Genomic DNA, 22654 nt, shown 5'->3' with positions numbered 1-22654 from the left:
TTGACGCGGTTTTGTTTTGTTCTTTTTTTACTTTTCTTTTCTGGGCAGCCCCCCCCTTCCCCCCCCCCCCTTCCTTCTAAATTATTTTCTCAGCTTGCTTGAGTCTCAAAGCCTGTCTCCTGCTTGTCTTGAACAGCTGGAATGGCTCTGGGCTGAATGAACAGACACGGAGCAAGACTGGGCTGGACCCTGGGAGGATCTCAGTCTCCAGGAGGAGCGACCTGGCTGTCTAACCTGCAATGCTTGGAGCTAGGGAGCTTTAACACCACTACAGATGGCTGCCTGCAGCCTGGCACTAGGACTGTGGCTCCTGCTGCTTTTCCAGGATATCCAGACAGCCCCACAGGTAAGGCAGGGTGGCACCAGGATCCTGCAGCCCCTCAGGATGCAGGAGCCTGGAGAGGTCCGGGGGCACTCTGGGATGCAGGGCTATCCAGCCCGTAGGTGGGGTGCTGGGTAGTGGGCATCCACAGAAACAGGCTTTGTGCAACACAGGGTGATAAAAGTATAAAGTAGAGCAGCCAGGAGAGTTTGTCTTCTCTGGGAACTTTGCAGGCAGGAGCAGGGGATATGAGCTGTGATCCGTATCTTTTTGTTGGCATTGCTAGTGTTACTGCACCTCCAGGCACATCACAGCTAGGGAATGAAGAAAGATTTGATAGGGGTGGGGGACTGTTATTGTTTGTTTGAGTGAGTGGCTTTTATTTTTGCCGGGAAGGCCAGGTGCTCTGTGACAGGCACATTCCTTGCAGAGCCTGGTTTGGAGGGCTTCTGCTCACTCTGCTGATGTGAGTCAGGGCTGGCAAACTGAAAGGTGTAAAGGCAAACAAAACAATAAAATACCTTCCTCTTTACAACCGCCCACCCCTCTCACACTGACTTTCCCATGAATGGGCTGTTATTTCTGCATCAAATTGACTTAAAATAGACATAGCCCACTAGTTGCACTCCCCAGATGCTGTAGATGCAAGCTAGCTCCCTGCTCAGATCATATCATGTCTTGTGGGTTTGCTTCCCCCGCCCCTGCTGCCACTTACCCCCTCCTCCCTAGTGGATCACGTGGCAACAAGCCCTCAGCACCTGGCATAAATCCAGGTAATTTCCTTGGCTGACACTTATGCACACACATAAAAAAATCAGTCATAGAGACTCTGTGCAGGTCAAGTCAAGTAGGGGAGTGATTGCACACTGTGTTGGATCCTGAAATTGGCCATTTTCCCTTGCAGCAGAAATATAAGCATATATTAGCCTAAGACACCTGTCTGTGCATTGTAAATGAATGACATAGCACATCAGGAGATTCTTTTACAAGAAGCTGACTCTGATTAGATCTTTGAAAATAACCAGGTCCTGCATCCTCTTCATTTGAAAAAGATCCTCCTGGCTCTTTTGGTAAGAGTAGGAGTTTGCCCTTGTGTCTTTAGTTGTAAACTCCCCTCCTACATTGCAAGTTTGCTTTACTTAGGCTTGGTTATCTGTCTGTCCTGCCACTGCCTCCTTCCTGAAATACAGAAGGATCGCTGTTCTTCTATAGGATTGGAGTCTGTAGTCCTTACTCACCTGAGGAATACTTAGGAGGGCATTGAGATAAGCTTGTCTGGTCTGCTGAATGCAAAACACTTTAGGAGATTGTCAACATTCAGACTCACTGCAAAATCATCTGTTACCTGGAATAAATACGTAGATTTTGCTGGGATAAGCAACTGGCTTTTTACCTTCTTTCTGTATTGCCTCTATCACAGCAACATTTGCTTTTGCTGCTACTGGACTACAAGTGATGCTGTTTAATGTGAGCAAGTCACAGCTTATCAGTCATATTTTAAACCATATGCCACCTCACTTGAGTCCACCCTTTGGGGTTTGTTTGTTTTAATATTCCGTTAACTCTCACTTGTTAATAATGTCTTTACTATCAAGCAGATGAAGCTTGACTCCTTGAAGTCTTGGATTATCAGCTTCTTTTGTCCTGTCAGAATTTAGATAGAAGCTTGAAAAGGACTCAACTGTTTGCTACAGTATTAGTCAGTTCTAGAATAGCCAATGCTGGTAGATTTTTTTTTTACCGTAATACGCTTTCTTCCTGACTTACAGCTCATTTGTAGCAAGCTGATTTCTTACTCTGTCTCACCATCACTTTTTCTCTATGAGCTCAAAAGACCATAAATAAATGAGTCAAACCTTGTTCTGACTGAATTGCAGAGTAGCCCACTGAATTCAGCACCATCTTTACAATTGCTGTTCTTTAAATTGGAATGGCAAATGTGTTTGTAGATACAAGGAAAATGAGAAGAGCTACAAAAAGCCTGTTTTCTAAAACAAATTCTCAAAAGCAAGCACTGAAAAACCCAAATGCTTTGTATCAAATATGTTTGCTTTATTTAATTGGACCTTGATCTGCAATGCTTTAAAAAAGAAAAAAATGGTTGGCCTGATAGGTCAATGAAAGCACTAAGCCAAGGGATCCCTGGCCATCCTGTTGCAGAGCAGTCCAAACAGGGTATGAATTGTGGTCTTTTCTTTCACAAGATGTATTCCAGCTCCTGCTAAATCAAAAACCTTTATTTGAAGTGCATGCAGGAAAAGTTTACTGAAATTCAGTCTCTGTCTCCCTCCAGTTGAACAGTGCACTGAAAGCAATTTAAGAACTCCTTGTATTAGAGCAAAACCAGATGCAAATTACTAGTCTGATACAGACTCATGGCTTGTTCAAATTCGTTCAGAAAATATGCCCAGGTTAACTTTGTAGTAGGAGGCTTTCTGCTTCACTGGCGATTGTTTACTACACCAGCTTACCTTCTTGTTAGTTTAAATATTTCTCTGTTCTTCTACAGCTGACATAAAGCAGCATTAACTCTGCATTTTGTCCTCATGTCCAATCCAGATCAAATAAATTCTGATATTGTGTACAGATGCAGAAATAATGTCTATGAGGTTTCCCGTTACAGCTGTACCCATCAGCGGAGACCGGTCACACAGAGGGGAGGCCTGCTCCTGGCTACACAGTGCCAACTTGTTTGCATTGAATTTAGTGCAAGTGACTGTGCAGCCACAGGGTGAGTTGTCTCAACACAGTAACACCCTGAAAACCAACTTTACAAATTCAGAAAGCAGTTTTTAGTGTAATGAATTCCTAGAACTGATTCATCCTCTGGAAACACAATTGTTCTGTCTTAAACAATCAAGGAGTTAGAAGGGAAGGAAAATGTGGGTACAGGCAAGAGAGGGGAAGTGGGATTGTACCCTTGGATGGCAAAGAGCCACAGGATTAGCATAGCTGTAATAAGACACATATTCCCACTTTGCTAATCCTTTCTTAGTACAGTCCCATCCATTCAGAGTTTCCTCAGAATCAGAGGGAAGGACAAAGACCTGCTGTCCACCACAGCTGGATTCCTCGCCCCTACCCACCAATATTTCTGTGATCTTCCTTGAATGTTAAAGGTTTCTTTATAATACGTATTTAATGAACAGAACTCTAAGTACTAATGGACAATGCTATGTGTCATTGGGGTAAAATTGGTGTTTCTTCATTGAGACTGGATTATCTTTTGGAGAGAGGACAGGGAAATGTACAATGTCTCCTTCTCTTTTCTTCAGGAACAGCTAGGAAATGATGCCTTAAAAAGTGAAATTGTGGTAGAATTTTGAATTTCCCTGGCAGAACCTGAGTTCTGTTTCTGTCTGGCTTGAGATTCAGACAAGAGTGGATAAAGAGGAGGGACAGTTAAAAGGGAAGAGAAAAATACTTTGAATGTTAATTAAACAGGGTTTTAAGGTTACTGCATTTCATCCTGTTCCTTGCAGAGAGGAGGAGAGTTTGTTCTGTAAAACTTATTGGAGATTTCGTTGATGAAGCAGTCACGTGCTAGTTGCTGCTAAGTATGGATTATACCACACTCTTCAGTGTTTCTAGGCATTCCAGGAAGAAGAGGAGGGAATGGGGCAGAAGTGAGAGTTCTTATGCACAAATCCTTCCCTACAAAATAAGTAATAAGGGGCAAAAATGGTGGAGTGAATCTTCTCTCACTGGCTAATTGACAATTTCTGTAAGCTTACTGGAGCCAGGAGAAATGGCCAACACTGTTAAGTGGAGAATTTCTGAGCACTTTCTTTTTTGGGGCCTCTACACACAGGCACCATGGAATCAAGAAGGTGAACCTCCCACCCCAACACTCACAGCTGATGCTGTTTTGTAAGAAGGTGATAGTGTTGAGGTTTTGTTATGCGAGGCTGAAACTTTTTCTATCTCCTTTGCTTTATCCCTTCCTTTCATTTCAAGAGTTATTTATGAGCAACTAGGACTTGCTAAGTCAAACCTTAACCTTCAGCTTCTGCCTAACAAAGAGTCTTAATTTAAATAAACTGGTTTTGCTCTGGAAAAATGAGTTTTATTAGTGATATTCACACAATCCTGAGTCAAAGTAATTAAGTTCATTTTTTTTCTGAGTCAAGGTTAAATTTCCACTGTCATTCTAGAACATACTAAAAAAGGATTCTTTGACTTAAATTCATCCTAACAAATGGGATAATAGTCCAAGGCGGAAGACTTCCACTGTTTTGTAGTTAAACCTTGTGTCTTATTCAGTATTTTGTAATGCTTGGTTTTGTCCAAGCACTTACAACCAGAAATATATCAGAAATGTCTTAATGCTAAGATTTTTGTTGGCAATGAGAGCAGTAAGAGCTCATATGCTTTTCCTTCTTGCTGTGTTCTTCTTGAGCCCTCAGACGATGAAGTACCACTTTTTACATGAATTTTTCCCTTTTCTCCTCACTGCCCTTGTGATTCTGTCCCTTCTTTTAGGTGATGCCTGTTCTGATTAAGTCTTGACAAGAGGGACATTTTCCTTAAAAGCTTCAACTGTTGGCTACCATCATCTTGGTCACAATACCAGAAACCCAGTACATAGCAGGCTCCCACAGTTGCAGCCGTTGGTAATGCAGCTCAAAACAGGTCTTTGCAGCTCAAACCAGTACGTATCTGTGCTGGGGAGATCAATGCTGCTACTGTTGGTGGGAATTTTTCTCAGAATTTCCCTCATCTAAACAGGGTCTTTCGGTGCTGTCACCAGATTCCTTTGTACCCACAGCATTAGAAGACAATTAGCTTTTCCCCTGCCTGTTGTGGCTTATAAACAGCATGTGAGCATCCTGAGCAAACGGCTTACCCAAGTTTTTGAGTGGAGAGATGCTTTTGTGTTTCACTGGAAAAGCTAGAGAGGACGTAAACTCTAACTTCTGCGGTAGCAGACTGACTTGTCCTGGTAGCAGTTGGGTTCCCCTTAGCAACTGAACTGCAAGAAGTGTTTACAGCACCATTGGCGACAGTTTGGACAAGATTTGAGAAAAGGAAGCAAATCTAAATTTGAGGACCCAATAAGACTGGAGGGACAGTAAGTCCTTTATGCCCTACAGAGCCTGTCTGGGGTCCCTTGGTGCTACCCCCACAAAAATACCCATAATTGTAGACAGACTTTGGACGCAGTACAGCAAGGACTTTAAAGTAACGCATCTAAGGCTGAGCCAGCCACCAACGTTGAACATTAAGCTACAGGGCCTTTTCCTGTCCTCAGCCTTGTGGTGGCCTCACTGTCACGTTGCTGTGGGTTTATTCAGTGTTGAGCGTGGAGGTCAAGCTCAGTACTGGACTACTCAGACAATAGGATTTCACTCAAGTCATTTTGATATTTACCAGGTGAGGATTAGAAATCCAGTTTGTGTTCCAGCTGCAGTTTGTAGTAGGCTTACCACTATGTAGAAATGGTAAATCACCATTGAAAATAAACATGTTGGTTCAACAACCTTAACCTCTGAGAAGTTATGTACATACGTTGTTTCCATAATTCTATGGAAATCTAATGCTTTTTTTGGCCAAGCCATTGAAATATTTTTCGCTTTTTAACAGGATTGGTTAATCAGCATTTAAATATTTTGTGACTACAGCACTCAGTCATCATTCTGTCATTCTGTCCAAGAACAGCAAGACAAATGCATTAAGTATTTCACAGTCCCTCCAAATTTGGATGGATTTGGTGGTTGATGTCTAGATTTCTGCCATTAAAAAGGAGTAGCCAACAGCTAGGGAATAAAAAAAACCAAACGCTTCAATCCTGTCACTTGGAGTCTTCTTGTACACAGAGATCTAAGATTATGGTCAAATCAAGAAAAGGCATAAGGTGTCTTTCCAGAAGCACTGTGTCGTGAAGGGAGTGGGACTGGAAAATTTGTCATCTAGAATTCCCTGTGTTTCTTGGTGAATTGCTTCCAGTGATCTCTTCCTAATTAGAAATACTGAGCTCATCAAAATAAAAGGTCAAACAAGCCAATATTTTATTGCAAACTTGCACCTTAATGTCCCTAATTGTGGATGAGATGTTGGAGGTGGTATTTTACATGTGGGAAGAGCAGTTACAGGTGGTGAAACTGAGGTAATTCACATGTTCAATCATAGAATTGTAGAACCATAGAATCATTTTGGTTGGAAAGGACCTTTAAGATCATGAAGTCCAGTCATTAACCTGGCACTGCCAAGTCTAGGTTAATGGTTGGACTTGATCTTGAAGGTCATTGAGTGGGTAAATTAGCTCAGTTCAGGCCAATTGTTACCCACTAATAATGCACATATTTGTTCCCTTTTCACTTCATCTCTTTGGCTGGTTATCTTTTGTTTTAGTTAACTTATTACTTTGATATTCATTACACAGATAGAAAAATGAACATTACGTTATCCTTGTATGGCTGACTTCCCTTCACCCTTTTCCCAAAAGTAGCCTAATCAAACCTCTGCAGAAAATTAGTTGACACCATCGTTTTATGGAAGACTTAGAACATTTTGAGACCTTGGCCCTTCACCTCTGCCATTTCTTCATGGCATGTACTTTGCTTTTGGGCACCAATTTGTTTCACTCTCTCAAAAATTTATGGAATGCTGAGCATTGATATGTACATTATTTGTCACTGAAAGGATCTATAGTAAGTTTCATCCTCATGAAATGCCTCCACTGGACAGATGGCAACTCTAAAGACATTTTGCAGGTAGGTAAGGATTAGAAGTGGTGGGGTCTTCAGAAGGTGGTTTCTCTGCTATAGAAATCGTGTCATGATTTGTTAGAATGACTGCTTTTTACAGCAGAGCACCTTGAGCTTGTGTCAGTAAACAGTGAAGGTCGCTGCAAAGCTGTACTCATAACTGGGTACTTGAAAGCAGCATTTGTTGTGATGCTGTGGATGTCAAGTGTTATGTAGCTGGCTGTAGTATATAGCTGCCCTCTTGTGGAAAGGGGAAAAAAAAAAGTTGAGTACTCTCGTGTATTTTCATAATTTATGTGGTATTTATGCATAGTTCATGCAGTAGTTTATCACAGCACTAGCATCAGGTCAAATTCATAATCAGAATTTGCATTGCTGTAACTAAGAGCAGAATCTAATCCTGAACTCCTGATTTCAATATCTTAGACAAGGTAACTTTTTAAAAAGCAGCCCTCCCCTCACACTTTTACACAGACATTATTCCTTTATTTAAATCCCAGAAGAGACAACTAAATAAGCTGTAAGCTTATGTGCTGCATAAATCATTCAAGAATTCTGTTCCCACCCCGATTTAAAATTCAACATCATTTGCAGCCAGAGTTGGTTGCCCAGGAGAACCAGGAAGAGAAGATCAGGTTTTTGTGGTGACTTCCCATAGCTCTTAGAGAGAAACTAATCCAGGATGACTTAGATACAGCCAGGATACTGTTGTTTCTTAAATTTTCTTTATAAAACTAGTTAATTCACTTCGTATCACTGAAGTGACTCCTGAATGACCCTTTGTCTAGTGACTGGTTTCTTTGTGTCATTTCCTGTTATTCAATTTAGTCTCAGAGTGGCTGGCTAACCAGGGTGCTTCTCCACGCAGATGCAAGGAGATTCCGCTTCCTTTTCCTCCAGTCTAGGGCTTCCTCCTCAGAAAAGAAAAATACAGGGTGCACATTTGTAAACTTGATTTGAGTCAGGCTGAGCAAGCAGACGTCTGCTATTTCCTCTATACAGTAAGCTAGAAAAAATGCTTTGTAGGGAGGCTGTTTGGCCCAGAGGTTAGTGCAGAAATGTGTCAGGCAGGATTTCTCAGTTCTATTACTGGAGCTCGATGAAATTTAATGGTTTCAATATGTTTCTATTTCTTGTCCTTTTGTTAATTTCCTCCTTGACTGAAAGTTCCTGTTTTCTGATGTAACCTGGGGCAAGTTAAATAACTTCTGTGTTCTATGGTCCTGCTGTGAAAAGGACAGCATATTAAACAGGAGAATATGGCTGTGAAATTAGTTAGGTAGTAAGTAGTACAAAGGCAGTAGGAGACAGTAGGCATTACTTCTAAAGGCCAATGGGAAATTCATCTGCAGAAAGTGGGATGTAGATTTTCTGAAATATTTAACTGCTCTACGAGTATCATGTTGGAAAATCTCTAGGGAATCTGCTGATTGAGTCTTTACAAAAAATTGCCATTTATACCTTCTAGCAAGTACTGAAAATGAAATTCAGATAACAACATTTTTAGGGGATTGCTAAGGGAGATGCCAAATTCAAAAATCAGATTTTCTCATCAGAAAACTTGTAGCACTGTAATTTCCCAGAGCATGTAGTGGCCCTTCCACGCAAAAATGAAGTCTTATTAGATGCTTCTTGATACAATTCATAGCTGAGTCTCATTTTCTAAGCTAATATTAGAGCTATTGTGTGGGGGTTTTTTAACTAAACAAGTATCAGTTATGTAGTCAAACCAAAGGTTGTTCCTGAAGTCCTTCACTGACAGTAGAAGTGGGATTAGTTACTTGAATAAGGGCTTCATTGTGTGAGCATTTGTAGCATTCTTTTCAAGGCAAAATCCTCTTGTTCTCAGCATAGGATTTGTCCCTAAATTATAAGTAAAACTATTTATTTGTTTATAATAAACACATCTTTGGGTCACTAAATTCAAGCATTATGACTGCATAAATAACTGACAGAAAGACTTGTTTGCTGCGAACAAGAATTATCTTTGTGGATTACAGCTAGATTTAGGTGATGCTGACTATGACACCACCTCTTATTCCAGTGCGCACAGAGCTGGAAATCTGTTACAGATGTTAGGGATTCTTTTTTTTTTTATTATTTTATAAAACATCCTTATCTCAAATTAACACAGGATCATTTCAGGACAGGGATTTTTAGCCTTTTTTTAATTTGCTAACTGCTACAAGATTTCTAAAGGAGACGCAGACTAATAGACAAGTTTTTCTTAGTGATCTTAGTGATCCTGCAGCTAGGTTTTGAAGGGTATTTGGAGCATTGGCTGAAAAACATTTTTGTAGGGCAATGCCACTACCCTTTTTATTGTATGAAAGAAGGAGTTAGTTTCTGAACGCTGAAATGCTTGATACACCAGTTGGGCTACAGTGTTCCATTCGTATGTTTAAAATACTTTCAGAGAAAAGTGCCTGCTGAGTGAGGATACATACTGAATTATTGCTCAATATACTGAATATTGCAATCTTTGCTTAAGCGCGTGGACAACAGTAATTTAGTTGCTTTGGGGATACTTGAACTTTCAAAAAGCTGTAGGCTTTTCCTTACCATCTGCAACTATCATCACTTGAGACAGATACTGGGATCTGCTCAATACATAACTAATTGTTTTCTAATTGTGTCTTTTGTCTGTTTCAATTTCTAGACATCATTAACGCCATCTCATTCCTGTGATACACTTGAGAATTGGTTCTATGATGAAACTTCACGAAGCTGTTGTTACCAGTGTCCCTCAGGTCAGTATGTTTATAATTCGGTCAAATTAACATGGAGCCTTTCTCATAGAGACAGTAGGAACTGTCTTAGAGTGGCTTATCTGCAATATCTGCAGAATTGCATTTTGTCCCTGAAGAGAAGTGCAATTTCATGAATCACTGTCTAGCATGGATCCAGATGTGAACTTGTTCTCTACTGCCCTGCTCCTGTTCACTCTGCATGCAAACAATCTGTAAATTGCAAACAAGATAAATGGCTAGAATTTTTTATGTGTTTTTTTATCGGTTGACTTGACACTCTGAAGTAGCTAGAAGTAGGCGGGTCTAAGAATTCATTTCAACTTGCCTCAGGGTGTAAAGTAGCACAGTGAAATTAGGCTAAATAAGTTTCTGATGAGAGAAAAAAATATAAAATGAAGGTGTGGAAAATCTGTCATTATCCTCATAGTCAAATCAGTTTAGAAAGTGTCTCACCTGAGAAAGGGAAGAGCCCCTTGTCAGGGGACACAGTGAACTTTGCCACAAGCTAGCCGTGACTCAGAGGCACATGAGGTCAGAAGCAGGAAACACCTTGGTGAGACAAGAGTTCTGGAAATGTCTGAAACTCCCCCTGTTGGGCAAAAAACCCTCAGTGGGTGGGGCATTTTATGGTACTTCACCATCATCAGTCTCTTGTTAGAAAAATGTTTTCTTTTTCTTTTCTTCTTTTTTTTTGAAAGGAAATTTTTGACATTTATTTGTGCTCTAATAATGAAGAGGTGTTTAGTGCTTGGTTGCTAGCATTTGCATGCAGTTGCATCGGGGTTCCCACTGGGACATCTTGTACTGCTGGCCACACCACTAGAATCATTCAGAAGTTGTATAAGTAAACAAGACCAAGGGATGGTGAAACTGGTCCCATAAAAGAAGAAAAGGGGTGGGGATCTGACTCTGAGCCAGTCCCGAGAAAGCTCTTTTCTCCTTCAAACCATGCTTTGCAAAAGCTCCCATAAAGACCTCAGGAGTGAATGAATGCACATACTCACAAAAGAAAAACACTTAAAACGCTTATTTCATCTACTTACTTTCAGTACATTTTTCTGTACAGGTGATTGCAGCTGGTGTTCCTACTGCTTGGGCTTTTATCTGGTTGTTGAGCTATGAACACAATCAGTGGAGAACAGCACCAGAAGACACTGTTAGGCAAGCTTCAAAGCCACTGCACCTGGGGCACACATCCCCCAAGGGAGGGACCCATGTGTACAGGAAATCTCAAATAACTGAAGTTCAAGCTTTTGGGTCGTTGGGGGAGGAAGGGGAGAATGACACATACGTGCAGGTACATGCGTGTGCAGCTTGAGTGCTGAGATTCAGCCATCAGCCCCCACCGTGACAAGAACAGTCTCAGACACGTAGTTTTGAGGAGGTGGGAGTGACGTGGTTCAAGCTTGTCTGGCGGTATTTAGTGGGCCAGATATAGCTGTTTTTACCTGCACTCCTACATCATGCTTGCCCAAATGCATAGTAGGTGAGTTATTTCCCTGCTGGGTCCCCCCTCCCTGTAGTTAACTCTTTGCAATTGGGTGATGCAGGCTGGATGTTGAAACTGGAATTTGTTTCTCTCCTTCTGTTTTCCACCTGTGAAACACTCAACTCTGCCTATCTTTATGTTGCTGCTTTAGCTTTTCCTTTTGCTTCTGCAGCTGCTGCTGTTGCTTATCCTCCTGGCAAGGCCACAAGGTCACAGCTGACCATTGTGCATTCTGATTTCTTTGGCACTATGGCCAGGGGTAGAATACCTCATCTGTTGCTTCAGGAGCTGAAATGTTAGGAATGCTTCTGTCCCAGCCTTTCCCATACTCCTAGCTGGTTGCCAGATAGATGCTTATAAAAGCTAGTCACTAGAAAATTGTTACCAGACATAAACATAGAGTCATGAATAGCTTAAGTTTGGCAGAGACCCTCCAGAGGTCATCTAATTCAGCCAGCTGCTCAGCTTCATGCATGCTGCATATACACAGAAGGTCTGTGAGACTCAGGGTAGTGTGCTTACAAACTGTGAGCAATGAGTCCAGGTGACTTGGAAGTGTTGAGCAGAGGAGGTGTATAGCGTACACATCCAGCATCAGGAAGACATACATATGTAATTTGATTTGTGTAAAGGAAGATAATTGGGAAATTAAACAGTCTCACAACTGTCAAGGCAACTGTAAAACTAGCAGGACTGCTCAGAAAGCAACCTACTGCAAACCTGCCAGGGGTATATAGGGCACGGCTCAAGAAGTACCTACCATCTTGTAACAGACTGTGGTAGTGTGTCTACCAGGTAAATGAGCATACAAGAACACTTCAGGATGGTTGTCTCCTGTGATTCTGAATGGGTATCCTGCATATTTTGTTTTTCTTTCTCCAGGCTATGTTAAAAAGAAAGCATGTCCTAGGGACCCAGATGAAGACTGCTTGAGATGTGGACCTGAACAATATGTGAATGAAGCATTACAAAAGCCACAATGTGACGCTTGTGTATCATGTGCAAAAGGTTTGCTTTCCCTCACACATACCTCATGGTTATATTCTCTCTGTATATTTTATTTACACTTTATTTATATTTTATTCGTTTGGAATTTCCAGCAGCAAAATCATCCATCCTTGGTTAATGATTTAGAGAGCAGAATGCTACCTTGCACATAATCAGTATTCTCTCATCGAATGCTATCCAAGTCGGATTTCTGCTTTCTGTCTTATATTACAAGCTATTGTCAACAGGCATCTCCAATTGTTCATGACTTAAGTTGCCATCGCAAAGAGTGCCAGCAGCCTGTTCTGCTTCCTGAGCCTTTGAACTGGTGTTGCTCAGCTTTGGCCCCTGCTTTGCATTTTCCTTGCAGGGTGATCCTTTGTTACTGCATGTGTTTCTTCCCCACAGAACCTGACCTTGTGGAGAAAGAGCCCTGCTCCTTCAATTCTAGCCGTGTGTGTGAGTGCCGACCGGGCCTGTTCTGTCAAACCGCTGTTGAGAACACCTGCATACGATGCCAGCAGCACACTGTTTGCAAGCCTGGTTTTGGGGTCAAAGTCAGAGGTAGGAATTCCTACCTGTTGTTGTGGTTTAACCCCAGCCAGCAACTCAGCCCCACGCAACTGCTCGCTTACTCCCCGCCAGTGAGATGGGGGGAGAACTGGAAGAGTAAAAGTGAGAAAACTGGTGGGTTGAGATAAAGACTGTTTAACAGGTAAAGCAAAAGCTGTGCACGCAAGCAAAGCAAAACAGGGAATTCATTCAGTGCTTCCCATCAGGAGGCAGGTGTTCAGCCATCTCCAGGAAAGCAGGGCTTCATCACACCACACGTAACGGTTACTTAGGGGGACAAACGCCATCACTGCAAACATACTCCCCCAGTGCCTTCTTCACACAGCTTTATATGCTGAGCATGACTTCATATGGTATGGAATATCCCTTGGGTCACTTGGGGTCAGCTGTCCCAGCTGTGTCCCCTCCCAATTCTTGGGCACCCCCAGCCTACTCGCTGGTGGGGTGGTGTGAGAAGCAGAAAAGGCCTTGACTCTGTGTAAGCACCACTCAGCGATAATGAAAACATCTCTGCATTACCAACGCTGTTTTCAGCACAAATCCAAAACATAGCCCCATACTAGCTACTGTGAAGAAAATTAACTCTATTCCAGCCAAAACCAGCACACCTGTCTAGCTTACCTTTCCTGATCTTGGCCATAGGCCTGGACCTGATGCGTTTTGGTTGGTTGGTCCTCAGTCATTATTTTTATTCAGGCACCTCAAAAACTGATGTTACTTGTGAAAAGTGCCCTGCTGGGACCTTCTCTGATCAGAACTCCAGCACCGACATCTGCAAGCCCCACACGAAGTAAGTCCATAATTCTTTAAAGTGACTAACTAATTAATTAAAGCTTATAAAGGATGAAAAGGGACACCTGTCACTTCTGGTGCATAATATACACATTTATCTTAGGCCCAAAGCTATCCCATTGCCTCTATGTGCAGAGTAGAAGGCCTCTCTTTATACCTGTTGCACAGCCCTGTACTGGAGGAAGGAAGGAATCCCTCTTGCCTCATTTTTAGTTTACTGATTATAGTGGAATTATACACACGTGTGAGTATCAGGTTTGCATCCAGGTCAAGAAGTAATGCCACAGGGGTGAGAAGGTGGTTAATAACTTTTTCACTGAAAGCAATAAATGCAGGTGGTACAAAAATGACCAAAGGGATGTTTGTACCAGGGCAGTTTCCTCTAGCACTGATACACTGTTCTCTTTCATTCCCTAGTTGTGCTGAGTTAAACAAAGTAGCACTAAGCAAAGGAAATGCCACACACGATCAAGTTTGCTTGGACGAATTGCCCGCCTACCTCACCCCAAGCACTTTTTCCATGAGATTCAGCAATGAAACTAATAACTCTGATCTAAGGAGGTTTGAGGAGAACCTGGTGACCATTGCTAGTACCCTTTCAAGTGCCACAACAACTGAAAACCCCAGTTCAACTCCTGAGGAGAAAGCTCTGGCTGGCACTTTCCCTACCTCAGCCAAGGGGGAGACGACAACAGGAGGTAACAAAGATAAAGCATTTACTCTGTCTAGCATGTTTTATTTGGATATATCTTTGGTAGATGCAATTTTTATGTGGGAGCTTCCTGCAAATCCCCTATGACTTGTGAAATGTTGTCCATGGTTCTATGTCCAAACACACAGGGCTACCAATAGTTCCCCCTCTGCCTTCTCTTAGTCTTTCCTGTACTCCCTCTCCCTTTCTGTGCGATAGGTCTAGTTCTCTGGGGAGTGGTTCTCTCTGTGATAGTGCTACTTGTGGGCATGCTGTTATTTTGGAAATGGAAGGTTTGCAAGAAGCGGATCCTCATCCTCAAAGGAAAGCGTGAGTTTTTAAAGCTGTAATACATAGCATGCTGTTTGATCTCCAAGTATTCTCCAACTGGGAATTCAAATATCCCAAAATTTTATGTAGGTCAGTGGGGAAGAGAATGTTTACTACTGCCTGGTGGAGGTGGGCCAGACAAAGGTTCTAGGGAAACTGTTCATGCAGCATGTTGGGGAACATGAGAGAAAGATTGAAGGAGCTCTGAATTTATGGAGGAAGATACTACAAGCTGGGTGGGGAAAGGGTAGCCAGTGGTTTCTTCTCTCAGCACAGACGCTAATATTAAATGATACATGAAGTGTTTTGTGGGAATTTGTTGGTTCCTGGGGTAGGGTTGGACTTTGAGCATGAGAAGAGTGATTTTTACTGAATCTGACTCTCAGTAGCTTTGCCTAGAGTTACCTGTGGGGTGTGCCTGCGGAACCACATTCCCTCTTTTATATAAAGCAGGACATGCATGTTGTAGGTTGGTTGTAGACCTGTGGGTGTGGTAAAGATGTTAGAGCCTGTATGCTCCATGATGAGTTTTGCTAAATGAATGGTTTCTTTTATCAGCATATCTGCATTCCGTCACTTCACACAAATCCGAGCTCAAATCTCAAGGTGAGTGACTGATGGACCAGGAATTGTAATCCATATAGCTAAAGAATAAGTGGATAGTTTTAATACGGAACTTTATCTTATGGAATTTTAATTTAAAACGTGGAAATTTTTCATGTCGAATGTATGTCTCTGCTGACATGTCAAAGGCCTGCCCTGTTGTCTGTCCTGCGGAGGCAGGTGACGCTCCGGATGGAGATGCCACTAGATGGCACTTGTTTCCCACAGCACCTGCAGGGCTGGGCCATGTGTCAGGGCAGGGAGGCTTTGCTGGAACAAAGCCCAGTTAATTTCTGGGCACTCAAATGTGGGAGACGTGTTTCAAAAAAAAGTGGGTGTTAGCCATAGCAACCTGTGCAGATCCCCTAGGGTACACACACTTTACCCAGTTAACTAATGCCCTTTCAGCACTTCCGTTTCCATTGACTGATCTATTCTCTTTTGTTGTGTTAGATTCTCCTAATCACCACACATCAGAGCTTTTTCTACTCATTTATTCAGGAATATGATTTAACAGCTCTTGTGTGCAGCTTAATTCTCTCAAAATGGAATTTTTGCTTCCTCACTTGCCTTACATAATAGAAACTGTTACTGTGCAGCATTATAGAGCTGATGCATTGAAAATAAAGGTGGCTGCATGTCAGGGTGAAATTAGACAGTAGGCCTGAACCCATCTAGCCTCATGGTACTACAGAAGGATGCTGTACACTCCCTTCTTCTCACCTCTCTTCTTTCCCCAGTGTTCCCTTCCTCCATCCTTGCATAAAATCCCATCCCCTTAATATTCATCTGACCACATGATGAACTGATCCAACTTGTTAATCCAGTAGAAAGTTATCAACATTTTTTAATCTTTTTTTCTAATAGGCCTGCCTTTTGCTTATCTAGAAGTTTAGTCAGTTCATCATTTCATTAGATGAATACCAGTTGTGGTGTGGGGAGAGTGACAGGGATGGCCACAAAGGGCTTTGGGGGGAGCAGGACCTCACAGTCTTCACAGCAACATGTTGCTGGTTCACTTCACCCATGTCATATAAGTGTGCCCTCAGCAGTAAAGGAAGCATAATGCAGGTGGGTTGGCAGTAGTTTAGGACATGGCTAGATGATCTTTCAGAGCAAATATTAACATTCTTGTGATTGCTGTGAATTTTCTTCTGGTAATTTTTCCTCTTTCCATTGCAGGTTCTGATCTAGTGAACAAATGTGCAGTAAGTATGAACAATATTCCAAAACACATCACTTTCCATTCCAATGTAAATAATGATATTTTAAAATGTCCTGCTAATATTGCTTGTGAAGGGAGTATTTGGTTTTGTCTTATGCCATTCATGTTGCATTCTATGGGACAAGATCCAAAATCACAGGATGAACATGCCTTTTCTACCTTCTGGGAGAACTTTGTCTTTTAGTTCCATTTTATCTTGCTGCTTCAGTCACGTAAGTGGGATTTGTCTTCTTCTGTCTCCCTCCATGTCACCTTCCCCCTTTGTACAGTTTGGCATGACTGTAGTATTGGGTACACAGTGAGTATTGTTTGTCTGGAAGACTTCCCATCAGGACCAGCTTCTGTTTTAACAGCATGGTTTGCAGATGAATAAGACAAACATCAGTCATTATGGTAACAACAGAAAGCAGTTCCTCAGCAGCTGAAATCATCACAGCTCTGTTTGATTCCCCCACTTGCAGTGAAATTACAGCAACTTTCATCCTCTGAGTCTTCTCAGTTTAATAGGCTTGTTATCTTTAAATGTCCATACCTGCTAAAACACTCTTTAGACTGTTCCTTTTTCTTTTTTTAAATCAGTTTGCTTTTAAATGTGGTACATCTGCAGACATGCAAGATACTACTTATTCTAATAAATCTGGTTACAATCAGCTATCATAATTTCAGTGTGTCATTGCTAATTCCTGAGTTGTGGGGAGCTTCCAGTCTTGCTTTCATAGCAAGTCAGACATGTGCAAGAGTTTTAAACTGCACATTTCAAAATCTTACTGTTTTTTTTTTTATTTCTTTTCCAACCTTGTGGAAACAGGAACAGAGCTAGGAACCGTCAGAAATTCGGGATGCAGCACCTTTAGCCTCTCTCAGATTCTGGCTCCTCTTTTAAAGGACTGTTTGTAATTAATTGTTCACATAATAGCTAGTCTGAGCTTGTTTCTCCTACCTGAGGTTCTGCTGAGGCAGCTCTATTTTGAAGTTGAACCAGTTCAACCTTTGTCTTGTTTTGTCCTTCCATAGGAGTGTGGTAGGTCTTTGCAAAATCTAAGAGGAAGTTAAACTATGTATTTTCAGTTTTGACTATTTGACTCTCTCACCATATGACTATACATCTGTACAGGTTTGTCCTCTGATACTTATCTCACAACTAAACATGAAAAATATCTTGTTGAAGTTCTTTCTGAGCAAATCCCTTAAAATTCTTACCTCCAGCATCGTTCTTACTGGTGTTATACTCTGCTGAAAAGTGCTTCAGCCCCCCAGAATGCAGCTGTTATTACAGGGTAGCAGACTCTGCAACAGCATACAGTATAAGACTTGTGGCAAAAAGTCAAAATGACAAATAGGTGGATTTACAAAGGTTCATCAGCATCTAAATTGCAGACAAGGCAGTGGAATTTACCAAAGCATCCAAGCAGGCCCAGAAAACTGGATTTCAGTGGAAATGAGGTACATTCTTGCACGTGTCATCAAAAATCTGTGAATTTAGCTTAGAAAAGCTGTTTTTAAATATGGCCTTAAGTGATGGAGGAACCTGGTTCAAAGAAACTTAAGTTCCTCTATCCGTTAGGCACTTTGGAATTTTTTACTCCCTGTGACAGTGGTGCTGTGAAATACATGATGTTATTCTGACTGCCACAGAAGGATTCTGTAGACCCATTACAATCTTCACAGTGTTGTTTTTACATTCACCCCACTTATACTCTCCTCTTTGTATTGGCAGAAGATGATACTGACTAGTGACAGTGAGCCAGAAGAGGAGTTAATTGACAGAACCCTCCCTTTGGAAACCAACAATAACTTGGTCTCCAGCACAGAAAAAGCACATAGTCCTGATCTGAGTCTGACTGATGTGACGCAGAGCAATGGAAATGCCCCAGATTGCCCTATCGATTCTCGAGTGAGAGACCACACAAATAATCGAATTGGTGAGTCTTGCCTTTTGTTTTTTCTCTTGCCTTTTCAGTTTTTCAATCATGGGCACATAATGTCATTCTGAGACTATTAGTAAGCTGCAAAGTGTCCAAAGCTTCTAGCAAAGATTGGGTCTGAATCTCCAGAGCCTTTGACACACAAATTCTGGTATATCTATTAATTTCAATATAATGCTTTCTTATTTTCACATTTGCCTTAGTCACTTATGATGCTCATAGCAAAATGCTCTTCTTCCTCTTTTTTCATTCCAGAAGATGTAAATTTGCAGAAGAAATTTGAAATCCAAAATATGGCAGCTGGAAAATAATGCTGTAGAACTTAATGAGAGTTGTACTTCACATATCTCAAGCTATCATTTTCTTCTCTTGGTTGCACAGTAATAGCTAGAAATGTGTCTCCCATATGTTCCCATAAAGTCTTTGACCATGGCACGGGGTAGGAGATAAAAGTCAGGCAAGGAAGCTTACTCACAGGAGGAGAATTGTTACCTGAGACACAGTCTACATGAGACATTCTGGCAATGTTTCCAAACCCAATTGTGAGGTTATTTGAAGGGTTTTTTTGGTATTACTAGAACTGACCTTTCCTTACTAAACACCCTTTCTGTTTTTAATGTGAGTGATGGACTTGGGATGAATGTGACGATTTGACTTACCATGTCCAAATATCTCCAAGCAATTGTGAACAATAACCTACAGCATCTGATCTGCAGCATCCTTCTGAATGAAATGTAGTGGTCCAAGCCACAGCAAAGGCCTTATTTACCTTTTGTAAAGGAGTAGGGTCAACAAGCTGGACACAAGGTTCAAGTTTGTCCCAGAAAATTTTGTAGTTGATTCTCTGCTGGAAAGAAACTCATTTCTTTGCTGGTCCTAAGACCCCAGATAGTTACCCAGAATTTCTGTACAGTGCTGATCCTTGCCCAAAGGCTGCTTTTGATGCACGTATTGTTGCTTCTTGAAACAGCAGGAGCATAAACCTTGGATTCTCCATATCTGTCTTCCCCAGATCTTGATTAATACCTTCTTCTAACAGACTCTTGTGAATATCTTACTGCCTTTTCTAATTTGTCTTTCTCCTGTAGTCCTAGCTATAGCACAGTGGCTTCATCACGTGGGAGCTAGATCTACTTCATCTAAAATGCCCAGAGTTCCCTCGACAGTGGTCCAAAACCAGACAGTGTAGTATAAAATGTGCAGGCCTTCTTTATCACTTAGTATGTTCAGTGCTTTGATTTCAAAATTAAAAGCACCTTATAAATAAACAATGAAATAGACAACTGTGTGTGAATTCCAAAAGCTTTAGTGGGTTAGTGAATTTTGTGTTTTCACAGTGATGGGCTTGATCTGCATGTCTCTGGTTAAAAAAAGAATGAGGGGAAAATAAAGAAGGAAAACGGAGTACCAAATAAAAATTTTGGATGGAAAGAAATCATCTCTAGGGTCAGCAGTGATTGTTAACTACGCTCAGCACTATTTTTTTCCTTCCTCAGAAAAACTATACATCATGAAGGCCAACACTGTTATTGTGGGGTCCGTTTCAGAAGTGCCTAGTGGCAAGAACTGTGCTGCTAGAGGATGTGAAAGTAATGTTGATGCCCAGGAAAACATCGAAGAGGAAATGGCAGTGCACTATCCAGAGCAGGAAACAGAGTCTTTCCCAGGGAATGATGTAATGGTTCCTGTGGAAGAGGAGGGAAAGGAATTCCGTCACCCCACCACTGCCACTGAAAAGTGATAACCCACTGAGAAGGTGTGTGAAGCTACAGAAACATCCCGTGTGACACTAAGCCTGAATCTATGACAACGGAGGTAAACACATAGTGCCTTAGATTATCTGAAAACTCATGTAAAACACTGAAACATTCAAACAAGGAGTGCTAGAACCTATTTCATCTAACAAATGAGAGGATCATCCAAACTGTTGGCCTTCATTGCTGATGTCAAATATTTATCTTTCCCCTTCTCTCCCAGTATCATGCTGGAAACAAACTTGAATCAAGGCTACAAAATTCAGAGGACATCTTGGATGCCAATTCAAGTTTCACAGCTTGCTTTCTCTGCATGAAGGAATGGATTGAAAACTATGTCTGATTACTTCTATTAGCTATGAAAATTCTGGCTGGAATTCTGAGCTAAGCTTGAGACCCAGCCATGTTTCACATGTTGTTTCTATTCCAATATTACCAGTACTTCCAATTTTGTCTTATAGTTTGCAACATCTGGTATTTTCCTGAAGGCCTCAACTCTTGAATGAAAGTAATGACAATTTCAGTTTTCCCTAACACAAACAGAACTCTTAAGTTTGTGGACTTCATGTTTCTTGAGGAAATAGGATCAGAAGGTGTCACACAGGCTCAGAAAACAGAAGGCAAATAAAACTAATTGAAGTCTGCTGTACTTTAGGCCATTCTTTCTAATTTTTGAAGTGTACAAAATGGCCTCTTCTGATGGAAGCCAAACTGGCTGAATATTTGGATGTTGGATGAACTATGGGTTTAGCCCAGTGTGGAGTCTGTTAAAAGGGAAAAGAAGAAAATAAACTAGTTTTCTACAAAAAAGGAAGGACTGAAAAGGCACAGCAATTGTTTCCTATAACATTGTTAATATCTGCTTGTTTTAGAATTGCTAAAAATCATCAGGGTGAGACTGATTTGCATATCTATTCTTTAAAAAAAATCAGTTTTGTGGTCAACTGGCTTCTGTTATGCTATTTCTCAATCTTTCATGCTGCTTGTTTGATAACTGCAAATGTAATAGTGCTGACTCGGTTTTCGCAAAGGACAGTGGAAAATGAGCAAGATGACAAAGTGTGCCTTAATAGTCAAAAAAAGGAACCGCAGAAACAATTACTTGCTTTGTAGTTTTACCCTGGACAGAGTACTGTAATAACAGCTGTGCAACTTCAGCATCTTTTGTCTTAGAACACACAAAAGGAACATAAAGGCATAAAAAAACACCTTCTTGGGCCAGACTTGTTGTATGAGCCCAACATTTTCTCTCTGACAGTCACAGTAAGAGATGTTACTTAGGAAGAACACATAAGCCTGGTTAATGTCTGCTGTTTGCATTCCTCATAGCTCTGCAGCATCAGCTGCAATTGGATTAAGGTCGTTAAGGGTTTGTCTCAGCCTTTAGTATTCATTCATATTGCCATTAATTTTTCTTCACTCTTTTGAGTTTCGTGGTACAATCTGCCTCCATAAGCAGCTGTGGCAACAGATTACAGATTGCTACCATGCACTGTGTAAAAAAGTACTTTTACCACTTTTAAACTGACCTCTTGTTCCAGTGAGTGCCACTAGTTCTTGTGTTACAGAATTTAGTGCAATAGTGAGTTGCTTTTATGATTCTTGATTGTATCCTCCTCAGCCTCCAAGCTGAGTTCCCATCTTTTTATATTTCTCATGTAAGTCAGATGTTCCGCTGCCTTGGTCATTTTAGTTGACCTCTTCTGCATCTTCTTTAACTTCACTACATTCTTCTGGACATCTGGAGGCCAGAACCATGCACTGCACTGAAGAAGAGGAGTGGGCCAAGGTTTTAAACAGTGATAAAATGATACTTTCTATTTTGTTCTCAATGCCTCTCTAGATGACGCCCACCATTTTGTTTGCTTTTTTTGGCTGCCCCTGCACACTAAGCAGATGATTTCAGAGAACCATCAAGGATGACTCCAAGATCACTTTTCTGAGTGATAGCTGCCAGATGCCAATTCAGCACCATGTACGCCTGATTTAGATTATTTTTCCCTAAATGTATTGCCTTGTGTTTGTCTATGTAGAAGCTCATTTGGCACCTTTTTATGAGCTCCTTGTGGCTTTATTTGCCTTCTGTATGTCATGGAACTACCTGGAGAAGTTTAGTGTTGTCTTCACTGTGTGGGTGCTATTTTCTCCAGATTGTTGATGAAGTTATTGTATAGAACTGGCCCCACCAATCCCCACTGCTAACTGTTCTCTATCCTGATAAATTACCGTTATGCTCTGCTCTTTCCTTCCTGCCTTTTAAACAGCCATAACTTTTGTACCCAGTAACCTTTTAGCAAATCCATAAAATGACCTTTCCTCCGATCCTGTGACAACTTTGTTTTTCCACCACCTTAGGTGTCGAACCTCTTCAAAGGCTTTTTGAAAGTCTCCATGTAGTAGGATCTTGTTTATCCATTAAGCCTCACAATATAAGGGAAGGTACGTTATCAAGATTTTGTGATTGAAGAAATAAATCCAGAGAAATTCATACTTTTCTGGAACCACG

General features: G+C 41.3%; 1 protein-coding gene across 1 annotated transcript; it reads left to right on the top strand.

Moving 5' to 3' along the window:
- Positions 1 to 274: 274 nt before the first annotated feature.
- On the top strand, positions 275 to 20135 carry TNFRSF8 (TNF receptor superfamily member 8). Its single transcript, XM_068415219.1, has 11 exons — positions 275 to 346; positions 9689 to 9779; positions 12151 to 12276; positions 12664 to 12819; positions 13525 to 13618; positions 14038 to 14318; positions 14531 to 14641; positions 15200 to 15247; positions 16427 to 16452; positions 18187 to 18391; positions 19891 to 20135. Exons 1-11 carry the CDS (start codon positions 275 to 277, stop codon positions 20133 to 20135), a joined length of 1455 nt encoding a protein of 484 aa, XP_068271320.1.
- Positions 20136 to 22654: the final 2519 nt, after the last annotated feature.

The sequence above is a fragment of the Nyctibius grandis genome, chromosome 17 (genome assembly GCF_013368605.1).
Source record: "Nyctibius grandis isolate bNycGra1 chromosome 17, bNycGra1.pri, whole genome shotgun sequence".
NCBI lineage: Eukaryota > Metazoa > Chordata > Aves > Nyctibiiformes > Nyctibiidae > Nyctibius > Nyctibius grandis.
This window is presented reverse-complemented; position numbering and strand designations above follow the sequence as displayed.

Coding starts and splice junctions, on each gene's coding strand:
- TNFRSF8 (XM_068415219.1), top strand. CDS start 275: ATGGCTGCCTGCAGCCTGGCACTAGGACTGTGGCTCCTGCTGCTTTTC. Junction 9,780..12,150: donor TTGTTACCAGTGTCCCTCAG/GTCAGTATGTTT, acceptor TTCTTTCTCCAG/GCTATGTTAAAAAGAAAGCA. Junction 15,248..16,426: donor ATCCGAGCTCAAATCTCAAG/GTGAGTGACTGA, acceptor TTTCCATTGCAG/GTTCTGATCTAGTGAACAAA.